Source organism: Gallinula chloropus (genome assembly GCF_964237585.1).
Source record: "Gallinula chloropus genome assembly, chromosome: 8".
Taxonomy (NCBI): Eukaryota; Metazoa; Chordata; class Aves; order Gruiformes; family Rallidae; genus Gallinula; species Gallinula chloropus.
This window is the reverse complement of record NC_140093.1, coordinates 13171658-13190122: the sequence shown is the minus strand read 5'-3', so window position 1 is coordinate 13190122 and position 18465 is coordinate 13171658. Positions and strand designations below refer to the sequence as shown.

The 18465-nt window shown below is 44.5% G+C and overlaps 1 protein-coding gene across 1 annotated transcript in view; it reads right to left on the bottom strand.

Moving 5' to 3' along the window:
• Window positions 1-18465, bottom strand: part of DIS3L2 (DIS3 like 3'-5' exoribonuclease 2) — a 191910-nt gene that overhangs the window by 126450 nt on the left and 46995 nt on the right. The window contains exon 7 of the mRNA XM_084267510.1: window positions 5546-5780. Within this exon, the coding sequence (XP_084123636.1) occupies window positions 5546-5780 (235 nt within the window). The remainder of the gene's footprint in view (window positions 1-5545; window positions 5781-18465) is intronic.

The following is an 18465-nucleotide window of genomic DNA, read 5'->3' as shown; positions in this document are numbered from 1 at the left end:
CTTAAAAGAAAAGGAAGTACACACAAAAGCAGGCACAGAAGCACAGATCAGAGATTAAACTCTACATTATCTGTGTAATATGAGATAGGGAGCCTGCTTTGGCAGGGGGGTTGGACCCGATGATCTCTTGAGGTCCCTTCCAACCCCTAAGATTCTGTGATTCTGTGATTATAAATACACCTTTCTCCTTTACTAGAAGGAACCACAAACCTTTCCAAGGACAGACTCCAGAGCATCATCCTGACAAAAGAATGGCTTAATACATTACCACACAACCATACTGTGAAGGTACCAAATGGCACCAGTTCTGCTGGGCCAAGTAATCCTGAAATACCCAGTAACAGCCTCCAGTCAGTAGTACTGAGGAAGGACACCAAGCAATTTTAGATTATAATTTCTGACTTTACCAGGGCTAGAGACCGACAGTCACATCTGCCTTGAAAAGAGGCCAACCAGCATCCACCTGGCCAGCGCTGACCAGACAGGAGCAAGGTCTACAGCAGCTCCAACCCAAATTCCATTGACTTTACCTTTTGACCATCCACTATCCGATTCAACTTCCCACCACACAACTGGCTGAGTTCGCTGTCAGTTCACCCTGCCTGTAAATGAGTGATTTCTACTCAAACATCAGTACATCAGGGCAGTGAGTGAGCCTCAGATGTTCACACAGACACTGACTTGCTGAAGTGTAGGTGTAAGTGGAAGTCCTGAACAAACACAACTCTGATTGCTGCCAGGGCAGCCAGTCCACCGACTCGATTACTTCTAAGAGCCACCCCCTGAGAAGCAGGATACTTGGCGTATCTGGCAAAGTAAGTTCTCTCCTGAGAAGAGTCAAAAAAAGCTGAGCAAACTAGTTTGACGAGGATAGTTCTTGGCATGGTGACACACTTTTACAAACCTTGATTTTAATATCCTTTTGCAAAGAAAGGCTGAGGCACTTTTACGAGCCCAGCTGCCATTCGCAGGGAGCACAAGGAGCTGCTACCGCTCAATCGCTGGTGTTCCTTTATCAGAGTAATCTGATCCCAATATTTAACAGGAGACAGCTCACAGTTGTACGAAACTCACGTGGCACACAACTCTGCATGGGGATACAGCAGCCTAAAGTATCCTGTAGGGAACATTTTGCACTTTTCCTGGGTCAGGAGGACACAGAAGTTTCTATTTTTTTATTACATATTGAATATAATGTATATAAGGAAAAATCCTTCTACTGCAGTGACCAGTCCCAGAAACAACATGTTTCAGCTCAGCACCAAGCGATAAAAGTTACTTTACCTCTTACTCCTTCACAGTGGTCAACATGAATGAGGAGTAAGGAAAAGAATTACAGACCTGAAAAGGTGACTTCTCTGGGTAGCAGTGACACAGAGTAAGTTGGAGGTCTCTGGGTGAAACTCAGAGGACTTGCATGGCAATACCAAGCACTACAGAGAATTAGTCTTTGCTGTGTACACCGTGTTGCTCAGACCAGTGCTGGGATGCTAGCACTTTGGAATTTCCCTGCATTTCCACAGGGCACGGAAACCGCAGAGAGGGTTTGAAGGACACTAGTAAAGGACCTGAGAGACTGTCTTCAGGCTGCTCATTTTTACTGTATTTGTAAAAAAAAAAAACCACAGACAGAAAGTTTGTTCAGCATGTAGAGATATTTACACCTTGGCGATACAGCTGAAAACGCAAGAGGAAAGAGATGTCCAACTTTGCTAAAGAGACCTTCCTCCAATGACCTAAACTTAACATTAAGAAAGTCCAACTCTGGAACAGGAAAATATATTCCTTTGTGTAGAACAGCATGCTGGAGAGGAACAGGTCTCATCGCTTCCTAGGTCTGAGACTTCTCTGAAGGTCATCTTTAACCCAGGTTCTCTGCAAGAACAGGTCAGAAAAGCAGAGCAAACTTGTTTGACCAGGACAGCTTCTGGCATAGTGACACCAGTTATGAACTTTTATTTAAGTATCTTTGAGGAAAGCAAGACTGACGTACTTTTATGAGCACAAGAATGTGCATGGGCTGAGAATTAGGCTGAAAGTGATGGTCTCCTCATTTCTGTGGACTTCCCTCTTGCTCACCCCATCCTTTCTGGTGTCCCAGAAAGGGAAGGGCTGGAAGCATGGATCTCCTATCTGCAGCACTTAGCAAGCACAAATCCAACATCTGAGTCTCAGCCTGCAGCCCCATGTGTAACAATCTCAGTTCACTTCAAGCCCTGCAGAGGCTTAGAGAACCCAAAGCACAATGACTTCAGGGAAATTCGGTCCGCTCCGCTCTGGGTCGTAATCAGCGTACACGATGTTTCGTGCTTCAGAGCTTCTGACAGCAAGGGCCAACACGAAATTCTTCACCCCAGTGTGTAACTAGAGGTGGAGGGGGTGACTGGTGCTCTGAAAAGGAACAAAGCTACAAGGGATGGGACACGGGCCAGGGTAGAAAACATATCAAAACAGCCTGCACTCCCGGCGTGACCCGGAGCGCTCTTACGCGAATGGCACGTCTACTTTTATTCTTCATGGTTCATTCTGACCACCAGCAGCAGAACAAATGAGCCAGCAATGAAGATGTTGTGCAATCCCACTCCTCTGTCAGACAAGGACAAAAGCCACCTTGCAATCTGGAGAGCCTACATACACACACAGAGATTTGAGTGCTGTCTAGCAGCATCTAGAACAGCCTGGCTCTGGTTTTATGGCCCAGGAGGAGTAAAACTTCCTTTTCATTCAAGTAGAGCAGCTACAGGTGTTTTTCACCCCTAGAGAACGGTGTGTGTTCAGTTTGGATTTTGTTTAAATATATGTTTAATATATAAAAGATCTTTTTAGATTATTTATAGAGAGCTTTCAATATGTCCACAGAGGTACATATATGCACATACACACAGACTGTATATGCACATATGTACAAAGTGCACATGAGAACATGATAGGCTGTTTCTTAGTTTTATTAAGCACGATGCCCTTGATAGCATCTTTGTCCATCTCAAAACCTTTGAACTTCCCTGACAGGGGAAAAACCCCCACTGCAAGTGTTCACTGAAGAACTGCACCAGCCACAAATGCTTTCTGCCGCTCCCCTCTGCTCGTAACGCTGTGCGATGAGTCCGTGCAATAACCCTTACGAAGCCACGCTCTCAGGGAGAGGAAGAAAAAGCACTGGGTTTGGTGGGTCAGCAAGAAATCCTCCCACAGGACCTCATCTCCCATCCATCTCTCTGTTGCAGTAGTTGTTTCAAGCAGAAGGGAAGTGATGTAAAAGAAACGACTCACAGGCAGTTAGCTTGAAAGGAGAGCTCAACATCAGCCCGAGATGCCCTCCCAGGGGAGGCCCATGTTACATGGGGAAGGGTGCCTTCTGCTCACCACAGTCCAACCCTGAAAAGCACTCTGCCTCCAATGCCAGTACCAGGTCCCAGGGAATGGCACAGCCAAATTCTGGCTTCAAAAAGTATGTATTTGGTGCTTTCAAAAAAGCATTTCCAGCCACACCTGTGCAGACCGAATTTGGCAGGATCTTTTCTTTTTTTCATGACAATTATCACCGATGCTAGAATAACTACAGCTCATTTCCAGGCAAGGCTTAAAACCTGGATAAGTGATGATATGAGAAATTGCATGAAAGACAGGAAACAAGCCAAAGCAATCATCAACTGCTCAAAAACACCTTCAGAAAATGCAGCATCATAAACTTTATATGTATAAAAAAAAAGGAGGGCATTAAAAAAAGCAGAACAAGAAGAAACTAGAGAAAAATCCGTATGGGTTATATGGCCAAAGAAGCTGAAGCAACTATTAAGAGAGGTGATAGCAAAATACATACTCAGCAGAAATCTAACTGGCACATTCACACCAGCCACAAGGCTTGTTAAGGATGAACATGGAAAGGCCTTGAAAACAAAAGCAAACAGTTGGCTTACGCAACTGCAATGGAAAAGTAGGTTGGATTTCAACTGTGTGGACAATAAGCAGATCTAACATCTGTCCTATAAACATTCTCCAAAGACAGAATTAAATGGCAAAAAAACACTCAGATGGCATTGATTTTAAGAGATGACTTGATAACCTCCAACACAGGTCAATTCCAGAGCACCTCAAGGACTGTGATGCAGCAAGAAAAGTCACGTTCATCAAGCACAATTATACAGGTGAAGTAAAATACTGGCTCAGGACTGCATTTATTTCAGATACCAGTGTCAAACCATTAAGTATTTCTCTGAATTTTCATTTGGCCTTCCTATCAGAAGCAAAACCAGAGATAAAACAGACACAAGATGTGACTCAGGAGCACATTAGGAGCACACTGTTGTGTCAAGGTGGCAGCTTGACAGCATGTGGCTATGACACAGTGTCCAGGACTGCAGAAAGGATGGGGTTAATAACTAGTTGCATAGAACATCTGCAGACGAGACGAGCAACTCCCAAGTGAAGCCCTGTGCTGGAAAGGAACAAGGTGGAAGTTGGTTTACACACCTTGGCAGTAACTCAAAGACAGTGGAGGTACCCAGAAGGAAATAGCATCACGAGCCGGTGAGGTGGCAGCTCCTTTCATGAGCTGAAACCAATGTTTTGTCATAAAAACTACAACACTTCCGCTCACTTCTGTTACTTCCAGTTTTTAATTACAGATGGGTGTGAAAAATGGAAGCCTACCAACAGTATAGGCAGAGCTCTGTGCTTCTTCAAAAGCAATCTCTCAGGAAAACACCAGGTATTAAATACAACAGCTTCACAACCACCCCCAAGGCCTGTCGGAGACCAACAGCCATTTACATCCTAGACCACCACCATCTTTTCTGGACAACCAGGGCATGTGTCAGGAACACATCAGAATATCTGTCCTGGCAAATTTTATACCAGCAGCAGAAAGCACGTGTTAAATGTGCCAATTGTCGGAATCCTTTCAACACACAGCTCTTCGGGAAGGGATTTAGTACTAGAAAGGACATGCAAAGAGCAGCATAAGCAGAGTTTGGGACAGGGGAGCCTATTTTATTTTGCCCTAAGCAACACTTGATAGTTTGGATGGAATTCAGATTCAGAATAAAACAGGTTTGCCTTCAAAACCGATCGCATAATTGGCTTTAGGTTTTAGTGCAATTTTCTTTTTAAATGGACCAAATCTTTAAGTTGCTCATAACTCAACTGTTTGAAAACAGCAACAAAACTAACTGCCCCCAAGGAAATATATTCTTATCCCCAAACTGAGACACGTAGGTTGGCCAACCAAACTGCCATGAAGGGAAGTGCTACAGCAGCATCTTGAATTAAGCAGCAGCCAGCAGTCCCCAGACAGCCCGGAGAATCGCAAATCCAAAGGTGTGACTTCTGTTCCATGGATTTACTTTGCATCAATCAAAACTACATAAAAGCCAGTCCTTAATATCCATTCAAAACTAGGAAGGCAGTTTAGTGGAAAGGGATAGAAGTGATAAGGCATTAAGCTTTTATGCCTGGATTTTATATCCTGCAACAAAGCAAGGCAGCAAAGTAACACTTCACCAGTTTGATCAAATAAAGGTTTAAATCAGCAATCTGATCTACTCACCCTTTTCAGTGGTATCCAGGGAAAGTTTCTTAATGTCATCAGCCAACGTATCCTGCAAGTGGTCTTGCCCATGCTCAGCATCATTATCATCAAACTGAGCCTCTATAATGACATCCGGACTTTGAGCATCGCCTTTCGCTGTCTCTTGAGGAATGCCAGTCCCCAGCATATCCTTGGGGACATCTGATTCATGTGTGGCTTCTGTTTCTTTGTCACCACCATCTGGCTTTATTACCTGAAGGAGCAGGGGATTTAAAAAAAAAAAACACATAAGGAGAGAAGAAAGAGTCAAGCTAAGTGACTGGGCTGAAGAAAAAAAAAAAAAACCCACAACATTATCTTTCCTTTTTCATCCACGTCCCCAAGGAGCTGACAATGAATTGTGGGTGGCTGGTGGCACACTGCAATTGCCGTGTAATTAGCCGTGGATATTACACAATCAGAAGAGGTACCTCACTAGGATAAAGCTGGGAACGGCATGGCTTTTGCAATACCTCAACTGTGACAATAATGTATCCAAAGCGTATCTAGAGCATAACCATACAGTTCCTGCCAAGCATCTAATCGGCTCTCCAGAAGTTGGGAGTAAGCACAGAGAGGGAGGAGGATACGCTACCATTTAATGAGTTGCTTAGACCATTGTTCACCAAGATACACTAATCATCCTGGGAAGTCCCAGAGCTCAAACAGTTCCAGTGAATGCTGGGATCACAGCAGAACACATCTCTGGGAGAGCTCCCCAACACACAATTAGGAACAGACTGAAAAAGTACAGACCAGAGAACACTGTGCCCTGCGACCTGCAGAGGAACTGGACTGTAAGGCAACACGCTTTACATTCATTTTCTGCTCCAGCCTTTTTCCTAGAGGCACTCAATTATTGCTGTTACTTATACAAATCTCCTAATTAAATTTCCAAGAGGGATGAACTCAATTAGAGTACAAAATTACTTAACCATTAACTAACTGATAATTCTGGTAAGTAACTCTGACCGTTGCTACAGATTTGTCCCCACTTCAGTGCAGCAACTGCACATGGGGAGGAGAAACTGTATGTGACTGGACTAGAGAAACCGATCACGTCCCAAAAAAATCCTGAAGAGCACTTGTTGCAGTTGGCACTAGACCTGCACTGCATGAGAGAGAGGCAGGAACTGCTCCATATGAGGTTATAACGATCAAAAGGGCTCACACCTCAGATACACAAGCCTGTATCACCATCCTGTATGCAACCAACAGCCAGTTGCAAGCACCTACCTGGCCCTAGAACCTGGATCCAGGTTTTAGTTTCAAAAAAAGTGTTTAAGTTTCACTCAAGCTGCAGTACTTAAGTGCAGGATTCAAATCAGTGTGGAATAAGAAATAACCTACTAAACATTAAAACCGCAAAGAAACCAGGTGACCCCATTCCAGTGTCCCCCAAGCAACTGAGCTCCCCTCCAGCTGGTGCTGGTGTCCACCTGGCAGGTAACTCCCTGGAGATGCTCCTCCAAGGTTCCCAGTCCTCAGCATCACTAACCCAGGACGCAACAGCAGCAAGTCACACCACAGGTAAAGTGAAGGGCCCTTTAAAAAATGCTGTAAAAACCCCCTTTCTGGTAACTTCCGAGTCACTAGAAACGAGCATAAACAGTCACAACAGGTCCTAGCTGAGGAAAAGCATTCCAAGTAAGAAAAATACAATCCAAGAAGCTCCTCAAATTATTGTTTAGTTAACTAAAAAGCAAGTATGTCAAATCAGACCTGTACAGGGAAGACTTTCAGAGTTTTACACACACAGAGCTACAGCTGTGCTTTCAAGCAGTACCCACTTCTTTGTAACCTTTTCACAACACAAACAGAAATAAAGTCAATTTTAAAATGGGGTTGAATTCAAGTCTTTAGCAAAAAAAAACCCCAAGCCTCAGATGACATTACTTTGAACTCTTGTTACCTTTTGTGACTCTGCTTTCCATCTTTATTTTCATTTTTTAATATGTATATAATTTGTTACCATAGCAGATTTTGCACAAAGTTTGGCAGAAGGTGGGAAAATGGCTGATTATTAAACCTGGCTACGCTTGGTACATAAAATACTGACACACAATGGTCTGGGCAAGAACAGTCTATTAGATTAGAGAGCTGACAAGGCTCCACATGCTAGTGACTCTGCCAGTGTGCCTATCCAAAAAGAAAACCAGTGTCAACAGTAATGTTTGGACCCTACCGTGGTCAGATGTGGATGTATTCAGCTCTTAAATTTCGATTGCACCAGATGTGTGCAAGTGTGCAACCGCAGCAGGAGTTCGTTTTCCTCAACCCCTCCAGGCTTTGCCTGAATTCCCCTCTCCCCAAGTCGTTCTTTGAAGAGCGTTTCGGGTGCTAAACTACAGAGCTTTCTATAGGTAATGCAGCAAACACCAAGAGATACACCTCTCTGAAGGCACAACACTGAGCAGCTTACGCTTAAAGAGTTTATGTTGCATTAAAGGAGGCAGGAGATCTGGGTTTCTTTTTAAATGCTACACATTAAAGTTACCATGCTTCCCCCAGGCTAAAGGACACACGCTGCTGTCGCCAGCTTGATACTCCAGCTGGGACTACCCAAGCCCTCAGACACACGTTCCCTTACGGATTTGCAAATGGATTTTTAAGTAAAGTTTTCCAGAGTCCGCAGAATCGCGGCCTTCACACAGCGTAGCGCTGCGAGATGTCCAGCTGCTGGCAAGCATGGGTGATTGGATTTGTTTTCTTTTTAAGGCCAAGACAGATCATTTAGGCTGACCTCATACATAACAGAGGGGGAAATTTCACCCAAGATTTCTTATATCACACCAAAAATTTAAGGAAGCTGTACATCACAAGACTGGAAAGCTGCATAAGACTTTACAAAATCAGGCACTCTATGGATACAATTACTCCATTTAAGATGATCAGAGCCACTGGCCAACATGAGCTCATCACACAGATTCCAAAAGGCAGGATCCTTCTGTACACGAGCAGCAGCAAATCTGACCATGACTGAATAAGCATTCCTTACATGCAGCATCTCGGGAAACCAACTGGTGATAATGCACTCTCCTATTTCTTGTTATGTTACTGGAGGTTGGAATAGATGACCTCTAAAGGTCCCTTCCAACCTAACACATTCTATGAGGCTACTGAAGCTCATGCAGGACATAAGTACTGATATGTTCTGTGTATGTTATCAGAGCTGCAGAATAAATCAAATACACAACTGGCTCCTCCTACCATGGAGCCATACATGCGGTACAGAGCAGCGACCTTTGCCAAAGAAGCTGACTCTGCATGGATGCAGAAGGAAGGGATTCCCCCGTGCTGCATACACGTGAAATGCACGACCCTACTGCAATGCAAACATCCCAGGATACAGGGTTATAGCCCTTCAAAGGCCCTTAACTTCCTGACCTGGCAAGTCACATGCAAACCTTATGAATACATTATTTTTCATATGCTTTTTAATTTTTTAAAACTTAAAAATACTGTAATAATTTTTATGAAAGTCAGTTGCTTATTTGAATGTCTGATCCTTTAGATAAGTGGCTGCAATCATTTTCTTCCAACTTTAAGCAAACATCCATCACTGAACAAGCATCAAGTTTCTGCCCCACAGTGATTAGTTTGTAAAGTCATAGCTGACTGAACACAAGATCTTTGAATGAAAATCCCATTTCAACCATAAACGTAATAAAAAACAGCCAGTGGGCAAGTACATCCTGGCATGGATACGTACAATCTGGACAGCAGAGCGATTACCTCGCTGCATCCAGCCCAGTCTTGAAGTAGCCATCAAACGAACAATTGTCCTTACTCGGGAGGAATTTGTTCCAACAGAAAACTGAACCGGGAGCCTGTGCATCTGAAAGCACAAGGGTTACCTCCTGAGCTGCAGCAGAAACTGCTTTCTCTGCCAGAAGCAATCTTATACCTGTCCCGTTAGTTCCAAGCTTTTCACAGACTTTCCACCTAAGCCTCACATCTACACATGGATAAAGCCCAGGCCTGTTTACTCTCGGATCCGGTACAGGGGGGTTTGTTGCTGCCTCCTCAATGGCAACACTTAACTCACACATTAGTCTATAATCTCAAACTACTGAACCAGATCAGTGATTTCCAATCATCTTTGAGCTATTAGCCCCCAGGGCTTTTTCCAGCAAATGCACCAAGCCCCCAAAGCGTTTAAGCCTGATACTAACAGGTTTGCTTTTCTTCCTTAGTCACCTCTGATCCTTACAAGCAATCCGTGAATCCCCACAGGCCTGAAGGTGAGACAAGGATGATTGCTGGACTACATACAGTTGGAGGGATGGACCTTGCATGACAAAGGTCACTGTCATCAACGACAGAAGCTTGTGAAGAAACCTCCTTCAGAGAGCATCGTGCAGGTAAGGAAGCAGGATCATCTTCCCTACAGCTGTTTTGGACACAGATTCAAGAGAAGTGAAATTCTTCACCTCAATGAAAACACTGGTATTAAAATGAGGGATTGCAATACTGACTAGCAGCCATTTCCACTAGAGGATACTATTCTTTTAATTCTTCAAGCCAGAGTTACCCACCACAGTCCAGAATATCACTACTGCTCCAAGCAGAGAGCATCTTAAATTCTTCTTTAAAAATCCAACCACTTGTGAAGTTTTCGCTGTCCTTTTCCCACAGCAGAACTGCTTCAGAAATTCAACGACAGCATTTGATTTCACTTAAAAAAGAAACAACAAATAGATACATGACTCATTCTTTTTAAAAAGCACTTTTAGATTTGATAATGAAGGAGTAGGCTTAAGACATTTATCACATTAGCCAAACTTGGTCAGCTGGAGCCCTTGGGAGGTATCGTTCTTGCCACTCCAGAATTCACCAAAGCCCCCAAAGATCTTGCAACAAACACGCAGTAGGAAACCCACAAGTACGCAGAATAATCCACTGGGAATTCAGGTTTTGGTGGGATTCCACAGAGGTCTGCAGTAGGCCAAGCATTCCCAATAATCTGAAACTAAATATTAAGTCACTGGTAATAAAACTCATGGATGACAAAGACTTGCAGAGCAGTCAAATCCAATTGGTGAACAAGGCTGACCTGAGTCCAGAATATCTGAGGACAGCCAAAAGTAAATTAAAATATCTAAGAATACGCAACACACGCTGGTGAATGGGTCTGCCCTGGAATCGCTGACTCTGAAAAGAAAGTGAAAGATTACTAATGAACAAAAAGCTCAGCAATGGGATCTTTATTATTACAAACAGTAAAAGCAATCTTAGCTCTGTAATCCTGCACTGGTGAGACATGCCAGACTCCTGCAATGTATATTTTCATAAGAATACTAGGGAAGAATGGAGATGATCTCACACAACACCTCTTCTCCCTAAGTCAGTCAAAACGCAGCAAAATGCCTCATGCAGGTTGCTCAGAAAGGTGGTGGCTGCCCCCTCCTTGAAGGTGTTCAAGGCTGGGTTGGATGGGGCATCAGGCAGCCTGGTCTGGTGAGAGGTGTCCCTGTCCACGAAAGGGGGTTGGAACTTGATGATCTTTAAGGTCCCTTCCAACTCTGACCATTCTGTGATAATGAGTAATCAAACCCAAACTGTGCAATTTATCCAAAAGATTTCAGCAGTGATATGCCATTAACAGTAACTCTCTTCACTGGTACAAAGAGATGATGCATGAAGAGGCTCCAGAATGGTGCTGTAGTTTTGCCAGCACACAGAAGCTTAAGACAGATTGATGGCTGGCCAGGAGCTGACATTAAACAGCGAGGACCAAACGTAGGAACAGCTGTAAGGAGGATGATGTATTCAGGTCAAGGCTACCTGAGGTCTGCAAACCAAGGTAAGATGCCTTCCAAGAAATATTTCGGTTAAACACGAGTTCTGCTTTAGCTAAGAATGAGTTAATCTCAGTACTGGGTAGAGAGACAAAGTTCAGGTTGGAGATGTTGGTCCTCTCTGCAGTTGAGCTTTAGTTAAGGAACAAGTTTGAGAAACAGAAACAGGTTGAGAGTGGTTATTTCAAAGGGAAGACGTCTGAAAACAGGGGCTTTGGACCAAATTACCATCTCAGCGTTAAAAAGACCGTTGCCACCACAACGCTGATACAAACACCGCACTTCACACCGATACTGCGAACACCTGCATCTGTTAGTCTCCCAGCTTTTGCCATATTAAACAGGCTCCACTTAAAAGCTGGTTCCCTAATGTGCACTCACGAGGGAGTAGGAACGGAGCCTGGCTCACATGAGGATGCTGTCACAGCTCATACATACATGCTAGAGCCAAGCTACCATAAATATTACAAGGAAGAGCTTTGCTTTTCTGAAAAGAGCAACCAAACAAAGCCTGGCTTGCTCTAGCTCCTTCTTGGCTAAAGAAAGGACGGTACTTCCAATAAGAGAAAAACCACCTGTCCTAGTCACCCTTCCTACTCTTTGTAATCCCACGTACACCAAACAGCTCTGGCAAAGACAACAGTTCTGTAGAAGCGACCGGTCTCAGTAGGAGCAGCAGAACATCACTGTTTAAATAGCCACGAGGTTAGAGTGGGGGGTTTGTTGTGGTTTGCAGTTGGATTTTTTTTCTTTTACAATCTTTTAATTCTAAATCACTGGAAACACTTGCTAACAACCCACAGGATAGCTATCTTATATTAAACAGCACATCAGAGTTTACATTCCAGGCATCACATTGGATGCAATAATCACACAACCATCCAAACTAAAATCTCTTCCTCTTGACTAGGAAAAGGGTACTTGCTCCTCCCCAGTGGGCTCTGCTGTTCCCAGATGTCACACACATATTTCTCACGGCAGTCACAGGAACACCATTCTGCCCGTGGATTCAAAAGGGTGAAAACAAGCTGAGCATGCTAAAGCTTCTTGGAAACAGGGACTTTTCAGTGCTCAGGAGGTGAAAGGTGTGAGAGAAACAAATGAAATGTAACACATGTGTTTTCAAAGCAAACTACAGAGACACCTCTGCAATGCACCCAAACCTACTGAATCCTCAAAGCCACCTCCCCTGCCCTCCCCAGCATCCTGCATCTTCTCTGCTCAGACTAACCAGCAGCAGCTTTTACTGCAGAGTTGGTCATCAGGCTGAGCATCCAGGTTCAGTCCAGCCCAGGCACACAGAGCATTAACTGCAGAGCATTAACTGCAGGAGAAACATATTCTCCAAACATCCACCTTTTCACACTCCTTTGTCCTGTTTCCACCAACAAACCTCATTCCTAAACAGTTCACTCATCTTCTCTCCATGCTTCAGGCTGTACTTAAACACCACAGGTTACAGCCTGCTCCCTCCAAGTCCAGCTCAAGTCCTTCTCCTACCACCTTGCACAAATAACCAAAATAACAAGTGGAAAAGCATCAACAGGGAAAATTCTCAAGACTGACCTTTCTGAATCCTAAAGGCAAAACAAGAGCTGTCTCCTCACCATCCATCTCCTCTCCCTATCTGGTCTCTGCCCTATCATTTGTCTCTGCAAGCTCCCCGCTCACGTTGCCCTGGCCCTCATCCCACACCTACATTCTACTTCCAAACATGTTTATCAACACTTCATTATCACCAAGCAGGAGACAGTTGCTTCTGCCCCCGTCTCTCCTCAAGTCTACTCCTGCCTTCACTCCCTTCCTGCCATCTCTCTGTGGTCTACCTGGACTCATCTCTCCTAAGTCTGGCTCTCACACTGCTGTCTGTAGGACAGAGTCCTAGGATCAGGACCACCTTCCCTCGGGTTCATTTCATCCTGTTCTTACAGGATAAATTAAACAGCTCCAGCTGTGCACCCCTGCCTCTTGTACCTTCTAACAACCACTGAGGAGCTGGAACTGAACAAGTTGTCAGAGGCAGCTGCTGCCTGCTCAGCACAGGTACCTCGTGCCACCATAGCACCAGAGGCATGGGTCACACCACTCAAACTGCACAAAGGAGCCGCTCTGCAGTTTGCAGAGCAAATACTGAGCTTAATGAGAGTCCCTACCATAAGCTGCTTTGAAAGAAGAGCTGATAAAGGCTCGTAATAACCACAGTAGGTCTGTACAGCCCTTCCCAAGAATTGACTCCGGGATATCCATGAGGAATATATCTGGGCTTGAGGAGATTGACACTTCTTCAGACATGGTGAGGGTAACAGCATCCAGATGATGTGGGGAAGTGCAGCGTCCTGTGCCCACTTGCAGGGAACACAGCAGGAGTACAATCTTCTTTGTAGACAAGCCAACCTAGTAGGGACTCCCAGCAGCAGTACAAAGAGCTGTCTATTATTATAGCCAGATCAACAAACTTGTTCCACGCTTCCCACTCCTGCTGCCACCCCCAGGATTTGATTTGGCACTAAACAAACAGCCTCTATTTTCAGGATACCTACTGCTACCACACTGACCTTCCCACACAACTTCCCCTAAACAGGGAGTCCCTGGAGCAAAAGGGATACAGCAACACCTCATGCCCCAGCTCCCCAGCCCACACACTGCTCTTTCACACAGCTATACGTAGTCACACTTAAAGCAGTGATGAAGACTCAGCCACAGCCCATCATCTGTACAGCAAATCTCTCCACTGAAAAACCCTAAGCCCCGGGGAGGTACAAAAGATCTAAGTTCAGCATCCAACCTTTAACACCACACAGGAGTCAACCTTCTACACGCTCACAAAATCCAATGAGGCACGCACTGTTCCTCCATCTCCTACCAGCAAACTCTTTTTCAAAAAAAAAAGAGGCCCTGGAAGCTGGCAGCCTCCCTGCTGGACCCCAGCAAAATGTTCCTTGTACCTTGGGTCTTTGTGTTGCCTGCTCCTCGCAAGACCTCCCACTTTGGTGCATCTCATGAGCTCCGCGTTGCACTCCAGGCCACAGTGAACTGGAAACAAGAGTGTAACGCACAGGGCCCAGCTATGAGGTTGCCAGAATATATTGGTTTGAAACATCACAGAAAATATTCAGCTCCATATTTTCAACAGTAGCCAGGAAGAAAATGCATGGAACAATTTTGAGAACTGTTTTTCAAAAGTCATTTAAATCAAATTATGCCCCATCCACACTGGCAGCAAAACCCTTTCTGCTAACTGGAACTGGTTTTCTTTTCTTTGTGTGTGTGTTCTTTTCTTTTTGGTTAGACTTCTTTCTTTTCTTCTCTTTTTTTTTCTTTTAAAACTGTCTCCCAGCCATCTTTTTCTGGTAATGTGGACAGGCACTGCAACACTCTGGGAACGGGTGCCAGGACAAAACCTATGATGCACAGCCCCTAGAATAAATCACTCAAGAGGGGTGGATTAGGGGAAGAGAGCAACGTAAGGTTACATCTTCAAAGGTATGATTCTCTGAAATTGTTGCATTTTCAGCAACCTACTGCAAAAAGCTATTCAGTTTGTATCTGATCTAAACAAGCAGACGGGCTTTTGGATTATTTGCAGCTTCAAGACAATACCATGAATCAATATATATTTTTAAAGATGTAATTATTACACAGTGCTTGCATGTAATCAGAAAAGAATCTACTTGTGCTGAGTGTGTAGCATTTGAGAGCTGTGATGCCAAGTAAATCCACACCATTGGCTCACACAAACCCAAAGTATTATCCATTACAGCCTTTTTTCTTTTTCTTTTTTTTTTTCTTTCTTAAAACAATACAAGTATGTATGAAAAACATATTTCCTGGAAACAATGATGGGCTTTGAAGACTCATTCAACATTTCATAAACCGAACAAGCCTGCACCCGCACGTGCCCGTAAGAGGAAAGCGGCTCGACAATGCAAACTAATGGAAATGTGCTGGAAGGGCTACCCAAGATATTTGCATACCTGTACCTCCCCAAGGCTATCACAGGTTTGAAACTTTGTTCAGAACTGTGTAAAAAAAAAAAAGCCATTTCCCATGTGTCCAAGAAAATCTCTTACAGGTGATCAGCACTTTAACTCATCAAGGCAAGAAACAAACAAATCAACCCAGTTAGCAGGCTGGGACTCGTGCCTTAAGCCCCTCACCTTTGGGTTTTGTTCTTGTAGATCGGGCTCTGAGTGCCAGTTCCCAGGGGTCTCAGCCCCATGCATGTTTTGACACACTTTCAAAGCCCAGCATGGTACACCTGGGACAAAGCACACTCGGCTCAGGAAGCGCACGGGGGCCAAGAAAAGCAATAGAAATTTCCACAGTTAACTTGCATTGCCGGTTGCCAATAAGCCTCTTATTATGAAAACCCATAATTGGAAACCGTCGTGTTACAGAACAATTTATGGAAGTTTTCAGAGTATATATGGCCCAGCGGGGACTTCCTTTGACTGGTGTGTTCCATCAGCCCAGGTCTGCTTATTTATCCACACAGTGGGAGAAGAGCATCAGGAACCTAAACAAGTCATTGCTGAAACGTCACCGTGACTCCCACTCCAGGAGTGCTTCAAATAGTTCTGAGCTCCTTTGTCTTTCCAGTCATCTGTCTTTACAGCTGCATTCAGTCAACAGCTGGGCTGCCCGATCTTTATTTCATTTTATTTTCTGCAGAAGCATTCTTGCACTTACACTGTGACCAGCCACTCCTCCGAGGACACAGAAGGCAAAACGCTGCTGCACGACTCCCACTGTGACTGCCTCAACCCTGTTAAATGAGTTCGGCAAAATTAGACCCTACTCCTGCAGCCTCCACTCTGTCACACCAGAACTGGCACCTACATTAATTCCCAAATAAATCAGATTTCAATTGTATTCAAATACGGCTCCAACCAAGGACAACCTCCCCCAGTGCATGATACCATTAGTCAACAGCACGAAACCAGCTAGTGCTTCCTTCTGCAGGGTTGTGCTTTGGTGTGAAAGTCAAGGGATTTCGTGACAGGGGCTGGAGACACATCCCAGGAAACTTAGAGACTTTTAGCAATAGAAGACTGGAAGCCTACTTTGCCACTACATTTTCCATACAGGAGCCAGCAGGAGTGTGTCAGAGGGGTTTCTCACTATGAGCAGCTCCATCCTCTAGGAAATGGGTTGAGACATGACCTGATCATCAGGTTAGCTGTATTTTGGCATACTGCACTGCTGCCAGGTCCAGTCAGGCACATCAAGAGCACTGTAAATTTAGTACCTTCCCCATCACCATGGGACAGGCACTGTAAAGGGGACAAGCACCCTCAGGGGAAGCTGTGACAGAACAGAAACAGCCACAGCTGAAGACAACCACCTGCAGAGGAAAGAAATTGGAGGAGAGAATCCCTGCAAGCATAGTAAATCAGGGAAAAGTAAGTCTCTGATTCAGTGGGGATAAAAGGTAAGAGTTTCCTCTATTGTTGAGAGCTTTCTGTGTCCCTTAAAGTCATTCCTGAAAAGACAACAAGCTGTGAGCCAACCATACTACTTCACACTTGGTGTCAGCAAATTCTGATTCCGGACAGCATCTCGCTGCAACACACAGCACCAAGTGCCTGTGGAAGAGAGAAGGGAGGTGAATGACAGCAGTACAGTTAGCTCTGAGATTCCCACAAATGCGGAGTCTGTCTTTTCAAACAGGGAACGTTCCCCTCCTGTGACCTAAACCGGCCACAGATCCATTTATTTGGGCTTCTTGACTTAGAGATCGTTTCATGCTCAAAGGCACAGAGGAGCCCTTCAACGCCTGGTTAGAAAGCACAGGTGGGACTGCTATTACAGCCAGGAAATCCCAGGCTTCCATATCTATCTTAGACTCTCAACACGTTCATTACTGAGTGCATAAGGAAAATAATCCTGCTCTCAATCACCCATGACTTTTGGCAAGTCATTCAAACCCTCTCACCCAGCTTGCACGACTCCACACCGTGCACTAGGCAGATCCACATGGTCTGTCCTGAGGGCGCTGCAGCCAGCAAGGCAGAGTCCGAGTGTGAAGAGACTGAAGCAGCTGTGGGGAAGCCACACACAGATACCTGAAGTTTTTATAAATTAAGTATATTTGGGTTGCTCTGCTTCGTGGGTATGAAAGCAAGAGCCTGCCGAAGGAAAACACAACTGTGGCTGGGGAGGCAGGTGTCCCAGGAGAAAGTGAGGAGGGGGGGCATTTCTCCCCTTGGAAAACGGGGATGATACTTGGTTTACAGGGAGATGTGAGGATTAACTTCACCAAATACTTCACCCTAGGTTCAAAGCATTACTTGACTCTTGGGGGCTTATCAGAAACGCTAACAAGCTGGTGAGCTCTCAAGGAGCAGAGGGAGGCTTTCTCTCAGCTTCCCTCCTGGGGACTGCAGCTTAACCACACAAACCACGCTCGGGGTTTCACAACTGCAGATCAGACTTTCCCAGCAGGTACTCACGTAACCAAAGGGCGGCGTTAGTTTATTTACAGCTGCTAGTTGAAATTAAGACAGGGTGGAAACAAACATCCCACTGTTCTAAAAAAAACAAAGCCTCTCTTTTTTTTCCTCACTGGGAGAAATTAAAATCTTACCTCTACGTACAAAGCTAAGAGGCTTTTTGCTGCTAATCACAGCAATTATTGTATTCCTATTTAAAGATGACCTGAGACATCATTCTGCTGTATCACACTTGGGAATATCATTAGAGCAGCAGAAGCCACCGTTACAACCAAAGCATCGCTACCTGTTTGCAATAAGAATTTTTAGCAACTTGATTATCCATGCCTACTCAGAATTAGTTCATAGCTTGATCAAAACATTTAAAAGCTATGTGTCAACTAATTTAGAACCAAATTATCCGATTCTGAATTGTTGAGGTAATTGTCTATTACAGTAACAGAAAAATAATTCTTTTATTAAAAGCTTCCTCACTGAGCTCACCTCCAGCACCAAACCAGCTCACCCAGGAGCTCTCCATAACTACCATACTGCTGTGACTTCTTCCTACCCATAGCTTCATCTATACACACGCCAACAGCAACAGTACCAAAGAACTAATCTCTTAAAAAGCCAGTCACAAACTTGCCACAACAGAAGATGTGCT